A 26,455-nucleotide genomic window follows, 5' to 3' on the forward strand; every position below is an offset into this window, starting at 1 on the left:
TATTATGTGTATATACTGTATGTATGTATGTCTGTATATGCGTGTGTCTATGATGTATTGTGTGTATATATACACTATATGTATATGATGTGTATATACTGTATGTATGTCTGTATATGCTGTATATGATGTATGGTGGGTATATACTATATGTATGCGTGTATGATGTGTATACACTATGTATGTCTGTATATGCTGTATATGTGTGTGTATATGATGTATGGTGGGTATATACTATATGTATGTGTGTATGATGTGTATACACTATGTATGTCTGTATATGTGTGTATTAATGATATATGGTGTGCATATACTGTATGTGTGTCTGTATATGCTGTATATATGATGTATGGTGTGTATGATGTGTATACGCTGTATGTATGTCTGTATGTGTGTGTGTATATGATGTATGGTGTGCATATACTATATGTTTGTGTGTATGTGTAGGGTATAAACAAGAAATAACACAATGATAAAGATACTTTTTCATGATTTTTATTCATATAAAGTAAATTAATAGTCAATAGAAAATTTTCTAAAGGGGGATCATGTAGACAGTCTAAATAATTTTTGTTTTACCAGATAAAATACATATAGTACAATTTTAAATGTTTAAATTTGCAGAAAAGTAACAACCTCCTATGTGATATTTCAGCTCCTGTATAAATCAGGACCATAAGTACAGGGGTCCGGAGCCTGAGGAAGGCTATCGGGTCCTCACCCCACTCTAAATAACACATGGATGTGGCCATGGATGTTATATTGGGGCCCAGTTACACATGCTTCTACAACATGTGCTCCATCTAAAGGCTGATAATTCCCCCCAGTAAAAAATTATTCCCCTTTCTCAAATCCACAGATCTCAGTGCAAACACATCTTGACATAGAACATGATATTTCAATATTTTATGTAATACGTTTTTCTAAAAATCAGTAAGGCACTTCAGAAAACATGAGATTTACAGTGAATCAAGGTTTGTGGATAATCTAGCATGTCCTGCATTTGTGGTTTATACATCTGGGCCCTTGTACCAATGCTTTGTATTTTATGTGGAACAGCTCCACTGTTTGAGTAAAAACTTGTCCCTTATTAACTTAAAGAGGTGTTCCCATTTCAGCAAATTAATGTCATAGTTTTTAATGATAAAAAGTTATACAATTTTCCAATATAATTTCTGTAGCAATTCCTTATGGTTGTCTAGATATCTGCTTGCTGTCACTATTGAAAACTTCCGTGCTTGCTTCCAGTGGACAGAAAGCTGACCATGGTCACATAGGTGTAATGCTCGTTATGTCACAGAGAGCAATCAGATGTGGGTGTTTATAACGACCATGGTCAGATTTCTGTCCACAAGAATTAAATGCAGAAGCTTTCTATAGGATGACAACAAGCAGAGATCTAGAAAACCATGAGGAATTGATACAGAAAGGATATTGGAAAATTGTATAACTTTTTATAATACAAAACAATAACATTAATTTGCTGTAAACGGAATACCCCTTTAAGTCATCCCTGCGTTATTTCCCTCTGGGAAATGTATGCATTAGGGTGATGCCACACGTGGCGTTTTGGAACCCGTTTTTGGTCCATTTTTAAGCAGTCTGTCCGAAAACGCATGTGTTAAACAATGCATTCGTTTTTGACCAGTTTTAATTAAGATAATTGGTAAAACCTGTCAAAAACACATGTGGTTTTTAATGGACTGCTTAAAAACGGACCAAAAACGGATTCAAAATGCCATTTATTGGCATCACCCTAATTTGACGACTGAGCATCACCATCACCCCTTATTCCTACACAGTCTAACATTGTGTGATTGGATACCAAGACTCTAAGAATAAGTTGGATGGTACTGCCAATTAGTCACATTTTTTTCATTTACTTATTTGCAGGAGGAATAAAAGAAGATTCCCAAAAGACATGCAGCTGGCTTGTCTTCACATTAGATCTCTGTTCCCTCATTATGGAATATGACCGACTGACCAGAATAATCGGTACCTATCCTATCAATGAGCAGCCAGTTGTAATCTATGGCTACTTTCAGCTTTGGAGGATTTGTCTAGAGATCCAGCCATAGCACCACATTGGTCCATCTCCTTACTATCTATAACTGTGCTGTAGATTATGTAGGGATTTAGAGTCCACGGATATTCAGGGCAGCACAGTACAGATATTAGAGGAAATCACCCCAATATATATCCTATCACATGATGTAGAATGCTCATCCATAGGCTGTGCCTTTATTCTCAGTGCAATGTTTTGTGCCAGGTCCCTTGTAACGCCGGTGTCTCCCGCAGATCATTCCGCTTTTTTAGCGTTGTTCTGCAGGATCTGTCGTCGCAGCATCTGGAGGTCTATAAAGAGGTTACGTCCCAGAATTTCAGAGGCACAGATAACCGCTGCATTCAGAGCCCCGGCAAATCCACATATAAACACATCTTGACCTGAGAAAGATGGGATGAGAATTCAATTTAAGGAACGGTCTATGATGCAGGTATTTAATGTATATAAACATAGTTGATGAGGACCTGAGGAACTTATGCATTTCGATTAGGCCATAGCAGAGGTCCCGCTCATCAGTCCTTCACTTACAGCATATTACACAACTACTGCCAGTCATTATATGATCACACATCAATGTCCCCTTGTGGGGCAAACATCTCACCTGTTAAGTAAAGGCCCTTGACGGGAGTTTGGGGTCTGATAGAGATCATATGTTCAGGGCTAAACCTGGCAATATTATGTTCTGCCCCATAAAACTCTCCCCGTGAGGCACCGAGATAGTGTACATTTGTAAGAGGGGATCCACTGGTATAGCAGTCAATCTGCGGAGGGAAAAGAAAACATTTAGGATATTGGGGAAAAGAAAATATTCTACTAATCTCTAATTTATAGATAACTGTAAAAAAAAAAAAAAAAAAAAAAAAAAAAAAAAACCCTACAAGATTAAAGAAAAAAAAAAATACATATAGGATCTCCTGCTCTGGAGGACTCCATGGGCACTGTGTAATACTTCACCTCCCCTGTAGAGGCGCTGCAGGGAATCAAACACCCATTTGTCCATTTACATTTTTCTCATTTACCCCAAAATCTAATATTCCTCTGCTCTCACCTTGTCTTTTATTTGGGGTAAGAGCTGAATGGTGGTCTCCAACATGGATTCAGCGAAAGCGTTCTTCAGACTCTCGTATTCTTGTCCTCGCTTCTGCACCTTCTTATTCTTCCACTCCTCAAACCACTCATAAGGGGTTAAAGACAGCACCGCCAGAGTGGACTTTCCTGGAGGATAGTAATAATCTCTATTTAAATGCACATTAATAATTCAGAAATAAGCAATGACCCAAATGTTTGACAATTTTTTTTTTTTTACCAGAAACAAATAAGACAACAGGTTTTCAACACCCTTGGCGTCCGATACACTCTATGGAGCAGGAACAGATGTGATCATCTTTGCGCTACATTTAAAGAAAGAGTACTTGGAGATGCCAAGACACAAGAAAGTGTAGCAGGTAACAAGTACCCCTAATCCCAGCTCTCACCACAAATTGTGGACAACACCTCCTCTCCTTCTGTGCACGGACCGGTCTGTAGCACGACCGCACAAATAGCAAACAAGAGCATATAACCACAAGTCCAGCACAATGCGGTTGGAGGTAAAATAACTTATTTTTCAAAGGCTAAAAACTTTCATACGGAACATCACAGCTGGCGTCACACACCGACGCGTTTCGACACAGCAGTGTCTTTATCAAGTCAGACACTGCTGTGTTGCTACTTGGAGATGCCAGCACCTCCCCCCAACTCCTCGTCTTCCATGTGCCTAACTCTCTCCTCCCATTTTCTCCTGACCCCAACCATTGTATCTCCCGCCACCTCATCCAGCAATACCCTATACCAGTGATGGCGAACCTTTTAGAGACTGAGTGCCCAAACTACAACAAAGACCCGCTTATTTATCGCAAAGTGCCAACACAGAAATGTAATTTGTGATTTATACTCCCTTCTCTGTCACAGCTTTCATTGATACCAGCACCTGAGGACACCAATAAAGCAGAAAATAGTCCCAGGTACAGCTGTCACTTTAAAATAGCTCTGTGCACAGCAAGTCCTGAGCTGTCTGGGACTGTAAGTAAGATACCTGGAGTCATCTCTGGTGATTTCCTGAGTGCCCACAGAAAGGGCTCTGAGTGCCACCTCTGGCACCAGTGCCATAGGTTAGCCATCACTGCCCTATACAAAAGGGATACTAGTCCCCTCAAAGATGAAGATATTGAAAGAACATCGAGCAAGGAATCTCAAACTCATCCACCAGTTGTTGGAAGGATTTTAGAACCGTTTGATCATACAACTGTACGAGTGCCTTTATTTCCCTCTATTTCCATCCCTGCATGCCTTCCAGCACATACCTTTCCCCCCAAAAATAAAATATCACTATTGATCACGAAGTGCTGCTTCCCTATATTGGATATCTGATCGACGGGACATTAAGTCAAATTGGCTGATATTGGAGATATTGATTGGCTGAAATTTGAGGCTGATTTAGCCCGCTTTTTTAGATCAATCAAACTTATTGATGTATGTCATCCTAAACCTGAATTATGTTTTAAGGATTTATGCCTCTAATAAGAGTGATTTCTTCTTTGTTAGCTCAAGTACAGTTGAAACATTCATTTCAGTGGTTAAATCTCTACACTACAGATGCAAGGGAGTCAAACATTCTATCCAACAGTACGCAACAACTTGTCCGCGTCTGCCAGAGTCGCCCTGTCGGACCTCATTCGTGACGACAGATTGGTCATAAAACCAGCCGATAAAGGCGGAGCAATTGTCATCATGGATCTGGCAGATGAGACAGTATACTATAAGTTATCTGAAAATCCACTACCGTGGATCTCTAAATGACTCAGGTTACTTGTGGATAATGCATATGCTAATGATGTGATTGATAAGGCCACACACCTGTTTTTGTCTCCTGATAAACCAGTCACCCCTGTACTATACTGTCTACCCAAAATCCATAAGAGATTAATAGACCCCCCCTGGTAGAACAATCGGGGAGGAATTCAGTATTATCACCTGCAGCCATCTTTGTTGATAAGATTTTACATGAGTTTGCAAAATCTTATATCTTTCTTGACCAGGATACAAAACATAGAGGTTCCTCCACATGTTATTTTAGCATCCCTTGTCAGCAGTTTATATACTAGCATCAACCATGAACGGGCATGCTTTGTGCAAAGAAAGTTCTCTCTACCACTGCCCATTCTGATTCTTGCCAAATGTTTATTTTAGATCTTTTAGAGATTATTCTGACATGTAATTATTTCATGTTTGGAGATTACTTCTTTTTACAGCTACGTGGCACAGCCATGGGAGCCAACATGGCCCCCACCTATGCTAACATATTTATGGCAGATCTGGAGGAGATGTCGATTTACACTTCCACACTGTTTGTACATGTACTTAAGGCTATATTCACACTGCCGTTGCCCGCCCGTACCGTACCGTAGCGGGCAACGGCAGTGTACGGGGAGAGGAGGAGGAGGTGAGCGCAGCTCACCCCCGCCCCTCTCCATAGGAATTAATGGCGCACGGCGCCGTGCTACGGACAAAGATAGGACAGGTCCTATCTTTTTCCGGGTACGGAACGGTACGGTGCCGCACGTCTGCGGCACCGTACCGCTCCCGTAGGGTGCTGTGCGCCCATTGCTGCCTATGGGGGACGTATATCGGCCGTATATACGGCGGCCGTATATACGTCCCCCATACGTCAGTGTGAATATAGCCTAAGTGGTGGAGGTTTATCGACAACATCTTCCTCATCTGGACAGGTGATGTTGAGTCTTTCAGAACCTTTGTCGATTACTTGAACTTAATGTATTAGATATTAAGTTTACCCACTCTTTCTCTCAGACGAATATTCAGTTCTTGGACACCAACGTATATATTGAGGCTGACAGACTCAAGACTGACCTTTTCGTGAAAAGTACCGATCGCACAACAATCTACTCAGGTACGAGAGTGCCCACCCTAGACGGACAGTTGAGTCCCTTCCCTCTAGTCAGAGGATTAGGGTCCGGAGAATCGTTGATGACCCTAGTCGAGTCAATGATAGACTCGACGAAATGTCAAATAAGTTCTTAGCTAGAGGTTACTCAAGAGAGACAGGGATAGGGTGGAAGACCTTGATAAATCAACTTTATTAAGATCAAAAGGTGAGGGACCACACAGTATCAGACATAATACCATTCGTAACTACTTTTGGTCCACGTAGCCAGGCTGTTTTCAAGGTGATTCGTAAGCACTGGCCAACTTTATCTCGCTTTCATAGCAATATCAAAGAATTACAGGCCCCTCCGCTTTTTTCATATAAACAACCTAAAAACCTGAGGGATAATTTGGTTAAGAGTGACTATGGACCTATTGAAAGAAAAAGCAACCTGGCAGATGTTCTCAAGCCGGGTTGTTACCCCTGCATGAGCCGCAAGAACTGCAGCTACATGCTGAAAGGAGACTCATTCACCAATGACTGGTAGGCAATACATTATCACACATCATTTCACATGTAGGTCTGACTACATTACTTATGTCCTGTTGTCCCCCTGCCCGAAAATATATGTAGGGGAAACGATGACACGATGTAGGGGAGACTCAGGCTACACAACCATCGGTCTTTGATTAATACCCTTAAATTAGACTTACCAGTTCCTAGGCATTTTAAAGAATGTGGACACAAGGGGGGAGATTTACTTACCCGGTTTATTTGTGATCCAGCGGCGCGTTCTCTGCGGTGGGTTCGGGTCCAGCCTGGATTCACTAGGGTAGTTCCTCCGATGTCCACCAGGTGGCGCTGCTGCGCTGAAGTCCGCCGGAATGCACTGAAGTTCACCGGCCTATACCTGGTAATGGTAAGCGCGAGTCCAGCAACACTTTTTTTAATTTTAAATGCGGCGGTTTTTCCGAATCCGTCGGGTTTTAGTTCGGCCACGCCCCCCCGATTTCCGTCGCGTGCATGCCAGCGTCGATGCGCCACAATCCGACCGTGTGCGCCAAAATCCCGGGGCAATACAGGGAAAAAAAATAAAATAAAAAAAATAAATAAATAGGCACAAATCGCGCCCTTAGTAAATGACCCCCAATGTCCACCAATTAAGATTTTGTATTATTGATCATGTACCACCTCCCGAAAGGTTCTGATGAGACGCGAAACGGAATGGGTTCACAGACTTAATGCTCTACAGCCAGTAGGTCTGAATGTGGACTTTAATGTCAATGCCATAAATTAAGTTTGCCCTTTCATACTCCCAGTATCTATCGATTACATCACAAGACGGCGTAAGGAAGGTGATAGTACAGTTAAATTTTGACTTATGTCCTTTCATTCATTATCTTTTATTTATTCTTTTTATGTTGTCTTCACAGAACATAATTCAAATGAAGCCTTTTGACAATCAGCCTGAGCACGTACTGCCAGCCACTTATTCATACTATATATCTGGACCACAGAACCTGATGGCTGCCGTCTTTTTTTGTGTTATTTTTAGGTTTTCCATGGAATGCTACTGAGGTGCATGCCGTTATCACATATTTCCCTATACCCGCCAATGCCTATGGAATGAGATCCCGACCAACGGCACCGATGAACACAAATGGATTTTTCGGGCCACTTGACAATCAAGTAAACGCATAAGGGCTCAAGGATGAAGAGCCCGTCATGTATATAACATTTTTTGTTGAGCTCCGGACCAGTCTGATGGTTCTCGCGAGAGCTTGGCTGATATCCGAGAGTTAGACAGTACACAGTCCCGCAACGTGATCGCGAGGTCCCTGCCGGTCACTTTGGTATCACAACTCCATTGACATAAGTTCTGGTCCTCCCTTGCTGTGTGGTGCGGTCGGTCGCATTTTAGCTGTGCGTGATTGTAAGTTATATTATGTATCACCCTTGTGAGTTGGACATGCGCTCTGTTGGTATTTACAAACAGTGGCTGGACGGCACACCGGGCAGACTGTCGATCGGTAACTTTATATTAACACTTTATACATAATGGGATTTGTTTTATAGGTACACTTGATAATTCTGATATCACTGTATAATGTGATTTGATAAGTATTTATATGAATTGTCATTTGAACTTGTTTTTCACGGATGATGTCACGTCCTGCGGGGGATATAAACCCTCCTTGTATCACTGCTTGCTATGCTGGAGAATGACTACATGGAGATGGCTGAAACGTTGTATGTACCACTGGTGAAATAAAATATCACTATTGATCACGCAGTGCTGCTTCCCTATATTGGATATCTGATCGACGGGACCTGGAGTCAAATCCCTTGAAGCGTGCACCCACATTGGATTGTAATCCTGATTGCATAGTGCTGCTCCACAACTTCAGTTTTGCTCTCCTCCAAAAATGGATTATCACACAAAGGGGTAAATTTAGTAAGTGGCCCTTACACCATTATCTTCTAATGTCTTCTTCTAAAGTCTCCAAATCTTTTGGGCCAAGGACAAAGTCCGGTGCCCCCTTGCCACTCTCCTAAAGACCCCCTCCTCTAGGGCCACAGAAATGCTGCAATACCATCAGACACCACGTTCCAGACCAGGTGCATCCCATCCCCCGGAATACTGACTTTGTGCTGCCAGGAAGTATATCCATGCATTGGGATCACTAAACTTCAGGAGCCATATAAATGCGACATGTTCCTCCCCTCCAGTGTACTTAAACCCAAAAAATCTGGGTGCTTTCTGATCAGGCAGGCCAAAGGTTCAATAGCCACTGCAAACAAAAGCGGGGATAGCGGGCAATCCTGTCGTTCCCCGCTGTAGGCAAATACTCCCAGATACCATCCCATTCACTCTTACACAGGCTACAGGTGCCTTATATAACAATTTGACCCAACTTACAAAGTTTGGCACAAATCCCAGTTTCTTTAACACCGCCCATAAGTACTCCATGCTATCAAAAGCATTGGTGGCATCCAAGGAAACCACCGCCACCTATTCAGCTGCCTCCTAATTTGCTTGTAAATTCAAGTCGGGTGTTCTTAAGTTGGGACTACCTGGTATATGATTTGATATGATCTCTAACAAAACAAGAGCTAAACTACAAGTCCCAGACAATAAATGGAACCATAAAAGTACCAACTTCAGGCCATAGAAATAATAATAAAAAAAACTCCACAATCAGAATAAATGCAGACCTCAGCCTAGACCCAGACAATACACACACAAAGATAACAACATCCACGATAAAAAACAGGCTCTATAAAAACAGACCCCAAAGCCTAGAACGAAATACAGAACTTTCCCAACCTCCTCAGCCAACATAGACCCCAAACCCTAAATATTTTGATGAAAATAGACTTACAGATAAAAATACAGACCTCAGCCGGGACCAGCAATAAACAAAGAAACAAGGGGCAGACTAGCCATAGAGTTTACCAGGAATTTTCCCGGTGGTCCACACAAGGCCAGCTCCAGGTTTAAGTGGGCCCTGGGTGACAGAGCCTTAGTGGGCCCCTTTTCAGTAAACTCACGTCCCGATCCACACTGCCTATCCCCCCCCCCCCCCTGTAGCCACACTGCCCCCCCCCCCTACTACAGTAGCCACAGTGTTCACCTCCTCACAAGCCACACTGTGTCCACCCCCAAGTAGCCACAGTGTCCTAACCCCCCTCTCCCCGGTGGCCACAGTGTCCTCATCCCCCCCCCCCACCTCATATAGATTTGTATACACCAGCACAGTACACACAATCATATAGGCTTAGATACACCAGCTCAAGATGGAATCATATAGGCTCATCCAGCCCCCCTCCCGGTAGCCATACTGCCCTCGTAAGCCCCCCGTAAGCCACAGTGCCCTTCCTTCTCCTCTGGGAAAAAAACATTTGCTCACCTTTCCTCGCTCCCCCGAAGCTGGGCTCCCGTTGTACGCGCCTGAAGCCAACACACGTGATCCGATGACATCATCAGGAACATAATTTTAAAAGTTGATTAAAGTCGAAGGAAGGAGGCCACGGATAACAAATATAAGAAAATTACCACAATCACAGTGCCTGGATCTATGACCACATGCCCCTGATTTATCAATATGGATTTTCCTTTATGTTAATCAGTTCTGTGCACATCCTGCAACCCCAGTATACACATCTTTGTTGCTTCAAATGATATTTTGTACTTGTTTGTTCTTGATTTTATGCAAAATGTACAAATTCCACGGAAATAATAAATAACAATAATAAAAAGACCCAAGACCAGGGAAATAACCACAGACCCCATATTGAATCAATCTTATTGAAATAACTAAAGACGACAACTTGCATACATAAAATAGACCTCATAATAAACACGGCCCAGACCCACTGCTACAATAACACAGGTCTCATATCACACAGACATAACACTTGAACAGAATTTATCAGTCTTGTCTTCCTGCTCTGAAGTCCACAGATGAAAGGATCTGCCATGGCCACAATCCCAAATGTGAAATAGTCGCTGGGACACAAATGCAATGTAAAGTATATTTTGTCATGCAAACCTACCTGGACAGCGTTCCTCATGGGTTGGATCTTTAGCAGAAGGGGAGGAGACATATATCATTGGAATGTGCTGTGGAGCATCTTCAGCTGAAGCAGAGAGATAGTTATTCTCCCTGTATGGAAAGTAAACATATTTCGTGAATCGAGATGGAACTCGAAATAGACAGCAGGGTCTATTATGTCATACATAGGCATCAGCTAATGGTTATCCAGCAAGTCGGGGCAAGTGGTTTTATACCAGCAGCACTCACCTCAGGCGGCGCCCCCTGCTGGATGACAGGGGCAGTATCTTGGGGGCTGGTACACAATGAAACATATGCAATAGACACACTCCATTTCCTTCAACATGGTCCTCCCGCCCAGGAGAATATGAATATATCACAATTGTAGTTCTATACAGAAATACATTTTCTATATCTTCCGTGGTTAAGGACCTGCGGTGATCCCATGACCTACAGGAAAATGCATAATACAGGAGGCAGCCTGTAGAAGATTATAGGACTGCTGACTGTAAGGAGAGTGGGAAACATAAGATAGGGGGCAAATGAAAGGGGGGGGGGGGTTCATTTTTCTAGTTCGCCTCAGACAGCAGCCACAGGCTTGGTTCACCCCTGTGCACCCGGAATTAGATAGGGCCACTTGACAAGACTTTCCCAATGTGTACTACGTACAGTTTCTTCAGATCTGTCCCGGGAATGTACACGTAGTTTGAGGCAGCAAGGTTGAGTTCTTCTTTTGTGCCTTTAAGTCCAATGAAGAGACTGAAGCCCGCAGCTCCATGCTGCATCATGCCCAGCTGAGACTGGATAGCTGAGGAGGAGAGTATAGGGTTAAGAATAAAAATTGTACAATGTGTACAGGAGCATGTGAAAAAAAAAATTGGTGTTCACATAAAAAAAAAATGAGGTGTTCTAGGACACAGAAATACCTAACATGTTTAATATTTTTTATTTTTATCTAGTTAAATAGGCGTTCAAGGAAAGGGGCTGGAAACTGGCAGCAAGTGTCTGCTGTATAACACAGCAGACACTTGCCATGTGAGGAGAGACCTCTCCATGTATTCCTAACTGCACCATAATGTAATGTTATTGAACATGGTGCCTATTACTTCCCCCCCCAAAAAAATAATAATTCTGGAGCATCTTTTCCCATTACTTTGGCTTCTGCTGTTCCAATATAATATCTATGAATTAACAATTGGGTATTAATATTAAGCTTGTCAAAAAGGCATTTTGCAGGTACAACTGGGTTATCCCTAGTTGTAAGTTTATTCATAGATTTAATGGAGGTATAACAGAGGAACGCCACATTGCAGAAAACTGAGAAACTAAAGAAATGGATTTTTATTTCATGAAGTATAGGAATAATCCATCACTTACCTGGCATGGACTTAATCTCAGGAGGTAGAAGCTTCTCATAGGTGTTAAAGATCCCTGCATCACTAATAACAATAGGAGCAAAAATATTCACAGGGTCCATGCCTTTCCCTCTGACCACAACACCTACAAAAGAAAAGGAATTTATTACATTTCCAAATGTAATGTAACTATGGGAGGTCTGCAATATTTAAGGATTGCTCTCTGGATTGCTTGGAATTAAAGGGAAGTTCTATCAAACTTGACATTAAATATGGCTGCCATAGGTATTGCTACACACCATAGCACGAGGTCTTCATGAAAATATTCCTGAATTTATACATCTAACACTCCCAGGTCATGACATATCTAGGCAGAATTGTGAGGAGTCTAGACTTGTGATGACTTCTTGGAAGTTTTGATGGGGCGGGGGCATATTTAGAATTTAATAATAATTTGGTTCACTCTTACAAATCCAAGATTAAAGGGATTCTCCAGTCTAAAGGAAATTAGAAAACCAACACTTTGAGACGATATGCAAAATAATGAGTGAAAGAGGTTGTCTGTGCTTTATAAATACGTCTTGGAGGGGGAGGGGGGCTTAAAAACGAAAACTTATAGACCTCCTCCGACCCTCTTGTTGTCTCACGCCGCGGCATATCAGTGCTGTGCCCGTTTGTTAACAGAGACAGGCAGCTAATCCGTCCACTGCCGCGTGCCTGATACACCATTGAATCTAATGCTGTATCAGGAGGGCGGAAGAACCCAGATGGTAGAACCGGCCCCTGTAAGCAAACCGGGGCAGCGCAGGAGAACGCGAGCTCCAGAAGAGGTATGCATAAGCTTTTGTTTTTACAGTTCCCTCCAAGCCCCATTAATAGAAAGTTATAATTCCCGGACAACCCCTTGAAGTAAGTGACATTTCAGGCATCGTGGGCCTGTACGTACCACAGGCTCTTTTGTCGCTGTTCACCAGGATTTGCTCCACCGTCGCCCTGGACAGGACCGCTCCACCGGCCTTAGCAATGGTGGGCGCCAGGTGGTAAGTAATTTCACTGGCGCCACCAGTTGGATACCAGGCTCCGCGCAGGTAATGATCAATCAAAAGGGCGTGTAGAGAAAAGCTGGCCTTGTCTGGGAACATACCTGGAGAAAGAAGAATGAAACCTCTTCATGTACCAATAACTCTAAATAGGAATCTCATTGTGTAATGAAATAATGTAGTCTGACAGTCAGGATCTACACCCAGAATCCTGTCACATCACATCACCATGTGTATGCAAGAGAATGTATCCGGAAGATAAAAAAAAAACAGCAGCAAATTTAAGGTCTTTGAGTCATTCTCCTCCGTCAGATGTTTAAGACTACCATCTAAAATCTGCAGCCTGTGTAGATAAATGCTCTGCAATTTCCAAAATAACATTATTTCTGTCCATTATGCCATTTCCAACATATTCCCAGGTTAATCCGTATGCTAATAAGACAGTTGGTGAACACCGGATGGATGTGTCCTCATAACCTAGAGCACTAAATCATATCACTCTTCTCCAAGACAAATCTTCTGCTTATATGACGGCAGTGGTTTAGGCAGTAATAGCAGTGCTCTGGGTGAACCAACTGCCTCATTAGCATATGGATTACACTAGAAACAACATGATGGACAAATATAATAAACACATTTTTTAAACCACAGTGCATTTCTGTAACAACACTCTGGGGTAGGTGGTAGATTCCTTTTAACAGGCCTCTCAATTTAACCTGCTGACAAAAAGTTAGGTGGGTTAAAGGGATCGGACATTTTCCAATCGTTCTCACGAATGGGAGGAGCCACAGGACGAGCATGTATCCCAGCCCCCAATCAATAGTATGGGTGTGTTGGAAATTGCCAGATAAAGTACTCACCTATAGACATTAAAGGGAACCTACCAACACGATTCTACCAATAAAAGACTGGACGAGGGGGCGCAGCTACAAGGAGCTGCTTGCCGAAAATCTCAGGGTAGGAGGAGTAAAGAGGCTACCGGGGCTTGGAGTAGCCGCGACATGTAGCCTCATGACCGGCTACTCCACGTCCCAGTAGCCGCTTTACAACACTAACATAGCGGGGACATGAGGATTAGCTCTAAAAAGGGCTATCCTCACATCCTACTGATCCATCTACCACCCGTTCTACCTTTATAGGAAGAATCATGGTGGTAGGTGCCCTTTAAATTACTGGAGATGCTTCATTCATGTGCACAGCCATTTTCACACCTACCATACTACTGAAGGGAGTCACAAGAGAAAAATCAAGTCTATAGGGAGCTGCCCTCTTTAATAGAAGCATAGTGGCAAACGTATGTGTATATTCCTTGAACTGTGTTTATTAAAGGTGCAACTTTTCTCTACTTATCTCCAATGCCACAGTGCATACAGTCTGCTTATCTACATCCTTCCCGATAACCGCACCCTCCAAATATCAGAAAATCCTACAATGCCACCATTTATATTTTATGTGATCACAAAGCTTATGTATTGTCTGGTAGCAGAAGAAATTCTGTTTCCTCACTATGCTTGAACATGGGACATGTTTGGACCTGCAGCTCAGCTTTATTCATTGAATGAGGCTAAAACTGCAATACCACACACAACCTGTGTACAAGTGTGGTGCTGCTTCTATGTCATAGTACTTGTGATTTGAAGCACTGTTATTGTGGATTTTTATCTAAGGAGAGGAGGGCATCTGTATAGTTGTGTGTGTTTATTTTGTACTCTGGATTCTTATGATATTCCAAAAAATTGCTATATGTATATGTAAGTGACCATTTGTATCGATACATCAAAGCTATTATAAGGATTTCTGGACACTCACCATATGTCCCAAATATATAACTTAATACGGTTTGTAATTCTTTGTTCTGGGTGTATTCATCGAGGACCTCCTTTAAAGTCCGTGAAGCATATTGGAAAAATGGGGAAAACCAATTCACCAGCCCAGTGCGACACAAGAAACGAGCGATCGGCAAAGGGAGCATCTTCAGGATGACGGCATCTTGGACACGACCAGCTACTTTCTGAAAGGTGAAGTCTCTATTAGTCCAATATACCCCCAAAACACAAAATAAGCTCAAAATAATGGCTTTATATACCCAAGGCTCTACTAACCTTCACCAGCTTCATAAAACCTTCAATAGCTTTCTCTTCTCCTGGGAATTTCTTTTTCAGCTCATCAATATAGGCCTTTGTCCCAGTTCTCATATTATACCGACGGCCATTTTTGGGGTCCCCCAGCACCACCACATCAAATATGTCATCCATTAAAGACCATTGCAGCTGTCCATCTGTCAACTGGTCCACCAAGATCCGAAACGGAGACTGTTCATTCAGCTGACCAATGTAGTGGATTCCTGAGAGGGAAAGAGAATTGTTATAGATCATAATATCAGATATATGTACTATATATTATACCATCATCATACTCACCCACATCAAACTCATAGCCCTTCTCATTGAAGGTATGACAGCAGCCGCCTAACTTCCCCAGTTGTTCCAGGACCAGCACCCGTTTTCCAGCCCTGGCAAGGAGCGCAGCGACCCCCTGTCCTCCGATTCCGCTACCAATGACTATGGCGTCCAGCTTCTCCGGTACTTTCTCAGGAGAAAAAACTGTAAAGAGAGGAACATAGGATTCTCAAAAAAATGGACCTGCTTAGTTTCAGAAAACAGCACCACTTTTGTCCATGGTTGTGTCTGGTATTGCATGCAAATCAGGCACAAAAGGACATTCAAAAACTGAAGGTGATGCCACACATGGGGGCACATTTACTTTCCCGGTCCAGGAAACCCGGTGAAAGTGCAGCGTTCAGACCCTTAGTAAATGAGCCCCCATGGTGTTTTGAACACGTTTTGGCCTGTTTTTAAGCAAAAAGCATGCATTTTGCTTAAATACGGGCCAAAAATTGATTCAAAACGGGTTCAATGAGAATGAGCACCACGTTTCGCATTAATTACATGCAAAACATGTGTTGCTCATTCGAAAACACATGCGTTTTGGCCAAGCAGTTACGTTTTTGCAGCAACAACGTCGCTTGTGGACACGGCCTGAGCGTATTGATTAGCACTCAGCTTTCCCAGAAACAGATACAACTACACACCCAGGTTAGATACAATAGATTGTTGTATAATGCTCCGTTGCTCCCCTGTGTTGGCCACAGGAACTACAAGCATAGCCCACAATGCACTGCCACTGAAGCGTGCGGTCCTTACTGTCACGTGACTATTAGATAATGAATGACTGGGTCTGCCCAGTAACCCTCACCTCTGTATACAAGTCTGCCATATACAGAGGCAGTGCACATACTCTCATGGTACCTGTAGAAGTGCGGTTTTGGTTCGGTGTAGCAGTGCTGAGTTTGTTATGTCATCATGTAGTCATGTAACTCACATTAGTGGTGTTACATGACTACATGATGACATAACAAACTCAGCACTGCTACACCGAACCAAAACAGCACTTCTACAGGTGTTATGACAATGCACCTGCATGTCATAAAACACCCATCCAGCTCTGCTACATCTGCCCAGGTATTCATTCACCCAGCATTGCAATCATTACACAAGTAACAAGTTACATAGTATTACCATTCTTTATCACTTTCCTCTTCAGCGCTTTATCAAAGACAACAGGTCCTGGGGGTCTCCTGGTGTCCACAGAAAACGGGTTGGGACCTCGATTCCCCAGCCATGACTTCAGGATGATGAAGATGAGGATAAAGCCGGCTATGATATAGAGCCACATGTCTGCTGCTGCTGCCTGGCTATGAGACTGCTGTCACTGAGCTCCTCTTGTACACAGAGACTGGGGCCACGCCTGTGCCTGGGGCTCCTCCTATTCACCGGCCTCACGGTGAATCATGCACAGCCCATACCAGGGGTGTGAAAACTGTGATACAGGGAGAGTTATGACAATGAACTATGAGAAAAATGACATTTTCTAAATTTAGTATGTAGGCTTGTTGTTATATTTATTGCAGTAGTATTTCGTTATCATTTCAGTCACTTGCATCAGTAGGGAGTGATCCCCATAATCATCACCATCCTATATGTCCCCAATGGATTACATATTGGGGCTCATTTACTAAGGGTCGCAGATCGCACTTTTGACGGACTTTTCATCTTTTTTCGGGATCTGCGTGGCTTTGATAGTTATTTAACAGTTGTCTGCGCCGGGATTGTTTCGCACGCAATTGTTTTTTGGCGCAGCTGTTCCGCTTCCATGCAACACAAATTGGGCGGCGTGTCGTCGGCCGATTCAAATTGTGTCGCAAGACATGCACTTATATGCACCAGGAAGAAGAAGGTGAACTCCGGTGGACCTGAGCGGGGAAGTGACACATGCAGGATATCGGGAGCACGATTTTAGTGAATCGCGGCACAGTACATTATCGTCAGACATAGCACTTTCTGTGAACTCTAAGGGAAGGGTAAGTAAATGTGCACCATTATGTAAGATTAAGTTTTCACTTTCGATTCTTTAAAAGTTTAGATTTTATGGAGATTGCAAAATGATTATTTTTTTTTAATTTACACTATTCATTTCACAACACATACAGAAAGAGACAGATACAGCAAAACTGGCCTCATCAGGGACAAAGCGCTAAGTTATTTGCAATTCCGTTTGAGCTATAAAAGATCTTATTTTCTATATAACAAATTGTACTTCCTTGTAGCGCCAATCAATATTCCTTTCAATGTACTAGAAAGCTGGAAAAAAAAAATCCAAATTGAAATTGAGGAAAAAATGTGTTTGCACCATTGTCTTGTGGGCTTTGTTGTTACGACTTTCACTGTGTGCTCCAAATGACACCTCCAAGGTCAGACTGGGGTGCCTGGGGGCCACCCTACTACTACACAGAAATATTACCTATATTGTGGGAGTCAGGGATCAGGGAATTTCTAGGCACTGCTTTGGTGAACAGGAGTTATACATAATGAGGCACATTTACTTACCCGGTCCTGTCGCAATCCCCGAGGTGCGTTGTCCGACCAGGATGAAGTCTGCCGCGATTCACTAAGATTGTGCACCCGGTGTCTCTTCCCTGCTGTGGTCCGCCGGACCAATCTAATCGCATGCGCCAAAAACCTGGTAAATGCGCCGCAAAATAGTCGGGCGCGGAAATAGTCGGGAAACCCAAAGGAAATGCAGTGTGCGGACCGTTAGTAAATTGTGCCCCAATGTGTAAACATAGTGCCCTTATCCATACCCCTCTGTCCTTCTCCTGCACCTCCAGGATCCTCTGTCCTCACCTTCCAGATTCCTCTGTCCTCCTCCTCCAGACTCTTCCCCTCTCCTCCATCAGATTCCTCCCCCTCCACATTCCCAAATCCTCCCCAGACCACTCTATCCTCCTCCTCCAGACTCTTCTGTCCTCCTCCAGATCCCTCTGTTCTCCTTTAGACTCTCCAGTCCTCATTCTCCTGTAGACCCTACAGTCCTCCACCTCCAGGACCCTGTGTCCTCCACCTCCAGGACCCTGTGTCCTCCTCCACCAGACTCCTCAGTTCCGCTCCAGACCACATTTGTGGTTTTATTATGTTTTAATAAAAAAATGTAAAGTGTAAATCATTTCTACAAAATAAACTACTCTGACGCTAATAACTTTTTCACACTATTTTTTTGTGGTAGGACTTGATCATTCTGTCCTACTCCTCCAGACTCCTCTGTTCTCCTCAGTCCCGGATTCTAAAGGACGCAGAGTTGAATATAGTGACAATGCAGAAAGCCGCCAGGTGCAATGTAAATATGTCATCTGCCTATCGGCTTCAGTGCTACACTCACCAGCAGAGGAGAGAAGAGCTACTGCAGGGGAATGTGGAGAGGTAAGTACTTGGTTGTTTTTTTATTAAGCAGTAACAAGAAGGTGCTGGGGAGACACAATATGAGATGGCCAATATGAGGGGAACTGATGGAGAGGGGCATAATATGAAGGGGGAGATTGTGGTGGCACAATATGAGGGGAGCACAATATGAAGGGAAGCTGGGGGGAGGACACAGTATGATGTGACTACAATATGACAGGAAGCCGGGAGGGAACAGTATGAGGGGGAGGTGTTGGCCGCAATGTGACGGGGAGTTGTGGGGCGACACTAAGGGAGGAACTATACAGTATGGGTGTGGAGTAAAAGGTATGACACAAGGGTAAAGGGTGTGTTTTCCAGGGCCATATGTCGGTATTCATGAATTCAATATTAAGGTCGTGGAAGGTAGATTGGTAATGGATAGTTAAGATCACATGACCCTCCATCTGCTTCCTTTTTATGAACAAGAATGGCAGGGTTGTGAAAATCCACAACGGCTTTGTTTTCTACAAATTAAAAGGTAACAGCATAACGAGTACTTGGAAGATCAGACAGGCTGAGATACAGAGCTGATGCCGGCTCAGCTCAAGATCTGAGCCGAGCCGGCATTGGGATACACGGGGTGCTGGCCGCATCCTAGTGTAACACCCGCGGTCGTAGTGTGCTCCGATCGTGGTTGCTTAACCCATTAAATGCTGTGGTCAGCGCGATCGTGGCACTTAAACTGCCTTCTAGAGGTCTTTCCCCCACTATTGCTTCCCCCGCGAGGGTCCGTGGATAGCATTTCCGTCAGACTTCCCGACATTTTCGTATTTAGCAAGGTTGTGTCGCACTTAATCAGATTTTGGCGACAGAAATCGGGGGGCCGTGCCGTTGGACGACCTAACTGATTCAGACTGAGTGCAGGATTTAACTTTCAAATTGTGTCACAAGATCAAGCACTTACATGCACCAGGAAGAAGAAGGTGAACTCCGGTGGACGGGTAAGTAAATGTGCCCCTCAATGCGCAAAAAATAGTCAAAATCGTAACACAAACCCCACATATATAATATCACCGCATCTGTAACAACCTGTACAACAGAAGAAAATAATTATTGAGGCCGCACGATGAACGCCTTAAAAAAAGTGTTAAAAACCTCCCAATAATTATGATTTTTACCTATTTAATCCCACAAAAATGCAATAAAAAGGGATAAAAAAAACCATATGTACTCCAGAATGATACTGATGCAAAGTACAAAATGTCCCGCAAAAAAACAAGCCATCAACCAGCTCCATAGCCAAAAAAGTAAAAATGTTATGCCACTTGGAAGACGGCGATGCAAAAATAATAGATCTTTCCCCACGTTTTATTTGGCAAATTTAGTAAAACTAAAGAAAAAATATTCATGTCTGGTATCCCCGTCATCATATTGACCTATAGAATAAAGATAACATGATTACTAGTCTATACGGTGAACACCAAAAAATAAAAAGTTTGTAAAGTTCATAAATTTTTAACCCCAAAATGGTAACACTGGAAAAAGCATCTCATTCTGAAAAAAAAATGCCGTCACATGGCCCCAATAACGAAAAAGTAACCCTGGAGCCCCTTAGGCTCATTTGCATACAATATTTCACCCTGGTAGTAGGTAAGTCCTTCACTGTGGCCTTATTGTTGATCTTATTATGTGTGATTTGAGGTTATTAAAGCTTTAGTTACATATTAACTTCTGTGGCTTCTAATCAGGAATTCAGCAGATGATTAAATGTGGGTAAAAGGTCTGTAATACCAGAAATTGAGAATGACACCAAGTGAACCGGCCTTTCATGTTCTTGTAAAACAAAGGCTGACATTTTTGGAGTCTCTGCTTCAAGACATCATCCCCTCCGCCCTATTTTATTGACTGTCGGTGTGGTATCTTCATGGGAATACACTGTACAGGCAGTACAGGGGTTACGTACAAGATATGGTCTGTAGGTTTCTTTATTTTATAATAGTTTTTGTATATTTTATAATTGTAACCAATTTTTTTTTGGTCTCTGTGACAATTGGATTTTAAAAATGTTGGGTTATCATAAGAATCAGGATTAACAATAAGTCATGGTCATGGTCCCATTATACAAAAACATACCTCACCCATGTAAACCTAGTGTCAAACACCTGTTGGATCAGGTAAGGATCACATGATCACAGAATGGAGGATGGGGGGAGGTTAATATCATCTACCACGTCAGAGTTTGACTTAATAATTTGTGATCTGTCACGGCCATACCCGCAATCCTCGGTTCGGATCGGTGCAGCGTGCCAACCCCCGGCCCGGACTCACCTCTCCAACACTCCTGTTCCCGGCTGCCCATGCGCGTCCCCGCTCACTAGGGCCAGCGCGCCGGCTCTCCTAGCCGTAAAGGGCCAGCGCCCTCTTGATTGGTGCTCGTTAATCCGACATGATCCTTCCCGTCCACAGTGTATTACAAACATAAAAACCAATAAATAATTATAAAAATACAGAGTCTATGGGAATGCAAATAAGAACACTTGTACATAGACTTAATAGATATTTCTTTCCTTTAATATTATACAATTTCTATAACAATACTTATATGCATGTTATACTTTTTAATTTTTTCTAAAATGATTCTGTACATGTGTTACTAATGGCAACGGATGGAGACACTTTCTATTGTATATGAAAATAAACATATAATAAACTTAAAGGGAACCCGTCACCACTATTTTCACAAATACAGGTAGTGACAGGTTCCTATAGAGCTCTAATAACTATTTGACACCCTGCTTGTAGCTAAAAATTATGCGCCTGAGATTCCCATATATTCAACTTTATAGTTTTATCTGGTAACTAAGCATGGCTACATGGAGTCCAGGTGGGCGTGGCCTCCTCGGGCTGAATCCAGCAGCTCCTCCCCATACCTATCTCTGTATGCTGCTATAATGTCATGTGACCAGGGTGAAATCATCGCAGGTCCTATAGCTTTTGTAGCATTAGGAACTGTACACTAAGCATATATGTCATGAAATCACAGCATATTTTATCACATGAAATCACAGCAGCCTGCATGCAGAGGAGTAAAAGTCCATGGAGGCTGCTGTGATGGTTTTATGTGGTCTGATATGTACATGGGGTATAGTTTTCATATTAAGTAGCTCAAGGACCTTTGATGATGTCACCCTGGTCACATGACATTAGGCCACGCCCCCGTGGACTCGCTCCAAAGCTGCATAGATACCAGGCAAGATTATAACTCTGATTTTATGGGGATCTGAGGGGAACAATTTTTAGCTAAAAGCAGGGTGTCAGATAGTTACTAGATCTCTATAGGAACCTGTCACTACCTGCATTTGTGAAAATAGTGGTGACGGGTTCCCTTTAAGTCCCTTCTTAAATTCAAGCCTAATAGCTGTCTACTGTCCAAAACAAAAATCCAAAAATTCTCCCTATTTAGGAGCTTTCTCTTATTACCTCCTCCCCTCCCCCTGATGTACTGGAAATATCTGATAGGTGACGTCTAATCTACCTGACGTGGTAGATGAAATTAACCTCTCCCCTTCCTCCTTTCTGTGATCATGTGATCCTTAACTGATCCGACATGTGTTTGACACTAAGTTTAAATAGGTGAGGTGTGTTTTTGTATAATGGGACCATGACTAAGTTGGAATGACGAACGCGTAGTTGTACTCTATGTTGTCCGTTTGCTGCTGAATTTATATGTATTCTCCGTGATTGTGATGGATTCTTCTTGGATGTTGGTTCATTATATCGTGGAAGGCTTACACGTTGTGTCCGTCCACCGGGAGGATTGCAAAGAAAACCTTAAGGGTGAGCTGGCTACTCCTATTGTGTTTGTCTGCTGATTTTCTAAGCCTATCCCGTGTCTCACCAAGGTTTGAACAGGTAAACTTAATGCTTATATATAAGCAGCATGGACATTACTGAGACTAATATAACCCAGGCAAAAAGTGCCAATATGGACGTGGACAGAAAGAATACGATAGCAAACATCTTTGATGCCAATATTGAAACGTGTTTACAGATTCAGAAAAACATTTGGGAACGCTTACTAGAGAAGGAGGCTAGGATCGGATGGGACTTTAAAACTCTATCTTCATAAATTGAGAAAAGAATTATACTGAGGGGCTCAAGAATGAAGTTCCCTACCACAATTTATTTGGACTCCTTCCAAGAGAACTGGAATTCAATTTTAAGTGAATGTTTGCTAAAGTTAATGGAACTAATCATCTCTCAGGAAAGGATTGTTCTTATAGACATAAAAAAAAGATATTGATATTGCAAAAAATCTAATTAAAGGTGTCTTCACTCCAAGTGATTTTGACAAAATAGAAATGGAACTAAAAATAAAAATTATGGGAATTGAACATAAAATTATGGAAATAAAGAAGAAAAAGTTCCAGAGAGACCTAATGGATTATAAACATAATGGAGTAATTTACTAAGGGCCCAAATCACGTTTTTCCGGTAGGTTACCCAAATTTTTCCGTTTTGTGCCGATTTTACCTGAATTGCCCTGGGGTTTTGGCGCACGCGATCAGATTGTGGCGCATCGGCACCGGCATGCACGCGACGGAAATTGTGGGGCATGGCCGCACGAAAACCCGGAAAAACCACCACATTTAAAAAAAAAAAAAAAAGTGTCGCTTGACACGCGCTTACCTGCATTTTTTGATGATACACCTGGATAAATACGGCACATATTCAGGAGAATTGAAAAAATTCTTGATTATGGCCACTGAATTCCTGTTAACTCATATTTTTTTTTTATTTTTGATGGCCCTATGGGAGCCCGTTTTTCCCTTGCAAATATATATATATATATGACCTAATGGGAGGAAATTTATCTACTATCATCTGACAATCCCTTTAACAACTCCATAAAATGGGCAGAGCGTTTCATTAATGATTTGGTTCTTATATGGAAAGATTCAGAATATGAATTTAATCAATTCAGGGAATATCTTAACAAAAATCATATGAACTTAAAATTTACTTGTTCCTATGGAGGTTCAGAAGCTCCATTCCAGGACATTGTTCTTAAAAGCGAAGGCGGGCGAGTGGTTACTACCCCTAATCGCAAAAAAGTAGCAGGGAACTCACTTTTGCTAGCTACTTCATGTCACCTCCGTCACGTAATTGATAATATTCCCTAGGGGATCTAATGGGTATAAAACGCAATTGTTCAGATGAAAATATGTTCACACTAGAAACAGAAAAGGTATGCAGTAAACTGAGAGAAAGACAGAATAATTCCAGAATTCTTAACAAAGCTAAAGAAAATGTCACTAAGATGGAAGGACAAACTCTATTAAAGGCTAATAATAGTAAGAAATCAAATGAGTACAGGAAGGAGTTCAGACGCCAGTATTTTTTGTCACTAGATACAGTAATCAATTTACGAAAATTGGAAAGATAAAAAAAATACTGAGGCCCCTAATTTTTCCACAAAAACCTGGTAAAACTTTTTTTTTTTACTCGAGTATAACCCGAGTTTGGGGTTTCAGCACATTTTTTGTCCTGAAAAACTAGGTTTATACTCGAGTATACATGGCTTATACTCGAGTATATACCCTTATTGAAGCAGGATGAAGACATTGCAAGGAGCATACAGGGAGGAATTAGGTTCAGTACCAGACGAGCCCCTACAATAGGGAATCAGGTTAGTCCCAGCCTATTTAAAAGCCACACACAAACAGGAGAATATTCATGGCAGTATCACCCAGGTAACCACAAATGTGGTCATAAGATTTGTAAGGTTTGTCCTTTTTAGGAGACGGATGATTCTGTCATATTTTTTGCCAATAACACCAAACATAATGTGAGTTCGTACATTAATTGTAACACAACACATGTAATATATTGTCACGGTTGCTCCTGCGACCCGTATCCCTGCCGCCTGCCCTGACCCTGTGCCTGGACCTGACCACGAGACTGTCGTCTGCTAAGGTACCTCAACCTCGGCTGCCACCGTGGGCTAGTCGCACCTGTGGAACAACCTGGTGATACCCTGTCGCAACAAGGCCATCCCACCTTGTGGCAGGCTCTGGTGAAGACCAGGTGCCACTTAGATTCTGGTCCCAGGTGTCAGCTAGTACCATCTCCTGCGGTGGTCCAGAGGATCCACTGACCCTGAACCCTGACATATATGTCATAGCATGCAAAAGTTGTAGGTTACAATATGTGGGGTGTACTACTTGTCCTCTCAAAACCCGCATTAGACGTCACCTATCAGATATGTGGGACAGTGTAGTCCGCTGGTTCAAGTCCTGACACACCGGGAGGATTCCAAAGAAAACCTTAAGAGTGAGCTGGCTCCTCCTATTGTGTTTGACTGCCAGTTTACAATACAGCCAACTCATTGGTCAATAAATTACACCCATTTAACTATTACCTGTTCAGGCAGGATCTAAAGCTGCTATAACGTAATGACCAGGTTCCAGAACCTTCATAGAGGGTTTGCGACTCCCCCTAACAGCTCCTGACCTGGATAGGGTGTTCTTCGCAACTACCCGCCTGCTTATGTATTGGCAGGGGTGTTGCATACCCCCTTGAAAGAGCCGCCCACGGCTCGGCTATGGACCGGATGGGAAGGACAACCAAAGCTGGCCAGCAGCATTTGGCCTCCAGATGGTCCATGCACACTACAGCATGTAGAGGTGCAGGTGGTATAGTGCACTTTTGGCAGTGTAGTGTAGGGGAGACAAACCGCCCACGGCCCCTAAACACAAACATTCCCTATACACATGTAATAAAGTAAAAAAAACCCACAAAATTGCCAAAAAAACCCCACACATTTGGTATCACCGCATCCGTAACAATCCGTACAATAACTCCGAAACATTATTGGACGCGTTGGGAGAAAGCCGTAAAAACAAAACACGAAAAACCTCGCCAAAAATGTGCATTTTTAATAAAATCTCTTCACAAAAATGTTCTAAAAAATGATCAAAAAAAGTTATGTGCGCCAAAATGGTACCAATTGAAAGGACAACTCAACACGTAAAAAATAAGCCCTAAACTAGCTCTGTCAACCAAAAAATATTAAAGATGGCGATGCAAAAACAAATGAGATTTCCTCTATATTCGTTTTTTTCCAGTAAAATTGTAAAAATAAATGAAAAACTATATAAATGAGGTATCACCGTAATCGTAGTGAACTGTAGAACAAAGATAATATAGTATTTTTAGTGTACGGTGTACGACCCCCAAAAAATACAAAAAGAAAGGAAACCAAAATTGACAATTTTCTTTTCACCCATACATTCAAGAGCTAATAAAATTGCATCAATAAGCTAATGACTCACTAAAATGAAATTTTTGTAAAGTGCATCTCATGTCGCAAAAAATAAGCCCTTATATGTCCAAATTGCCAAAAAAATAAAGATTGAATAGCCAATAAAAAGTGACAATGCATAATCTGCTCTGAATGGCGCAGCTTCCCTTCGATGCCCTGGCATGTGCCCATACAGCAGGTTACCACCACATATGGGGTATTGTTATACGCGGGAGGGATTGGGTATCAAACTTAGTGGAGTGTTTTGGTATTTTATCCACTGAGAATTTGTACATTGTTTGAAAAACACATTAATTTAGCCAATAAAAATTTACTTTCAAAATTGTATCCGATTTTGTTTTAACCCCTGTAAAACAACTAAAGGGTTAACAAACTTCATAAAAGTTGTTTTACGTACGTTGAGGGGCTTAGCT

The 26,455-nt window shown here is 42.3% G+C and overlaps 1 protein-coding gene across 1 annotated transcript; it reads right to left on the reverse strand.

Annotated features, from left to right (window-relative positions):
- Nucleotides 1-479: 479 nt before the first annotated feature.
- RETSAT (retinol saturase) lies at nt 480-16,798 on the reverse strand. The gene is made up of 11 exons (XM_072149080.1): nt 16,520-16,798; nt 15,362-15,544; nt 15,044-15,285; nt 14,751-14,952; nt 12,848-13,045; nt 11,924-12,046; nt 11,216-11,354; nt 10,548-10,657; nt 3,114-3,280; nt 2,667-2,826; nt 480-2,445 (listed from the first exon to the last, which is right to left on the reverse strand). The coding sequence occupies exons 1-11, from the start codon at nt 16,674-16,676 to the stop codon at nt 2,300-2,302; spliced, it is 1,827 nt and encodes a 608-aa protein (XP_072005181.1). The 5' UTR covers nt 16,677-16,798; the 3' UTR covers nt 480-2,299.
- Nucleotides 16,799-26,455: the final 9,657 nt, after the last annotated feature.

The sequence above is a fragment of the Engystomops pustulosus genome, chromosome 4, assembly GCF_040894005.1.
Source record: "Engystomops pustulosus chromosome 4, aEngPut4.maternal, whole genome shotgun sequence".
NCBI lineage: Eukaryota > Metazoa > Chordata > Amphibia > Anura > Leptodactylidae > Engystomops > Engystomops pustulosus.

Bases quoted from the DNA above. Each gene is read 5' to 3' on its own strand.
- RETSAT (XM_072149080.1), bottom strand. From the start codon at position 16,676: ATGTGGCTCTATATCATAGCCGGCTTTATCCTCATCTTCATCATCCTG. The intron at 15,545-16,519 runs GTAATACTATGT...CTCTCTTTACAG, and splicing joins GAGGAAAGTGATAAAGAATG to TTTTTTCTCCTGAGAAAGTA. The intron at 13,046-14,750 runs GTGAGTGTCCAG...TTCTTTCTCCAG, and splicing joins TTATATATTTGGGACATATG to GTATGTTCCCAGACAAGGCC.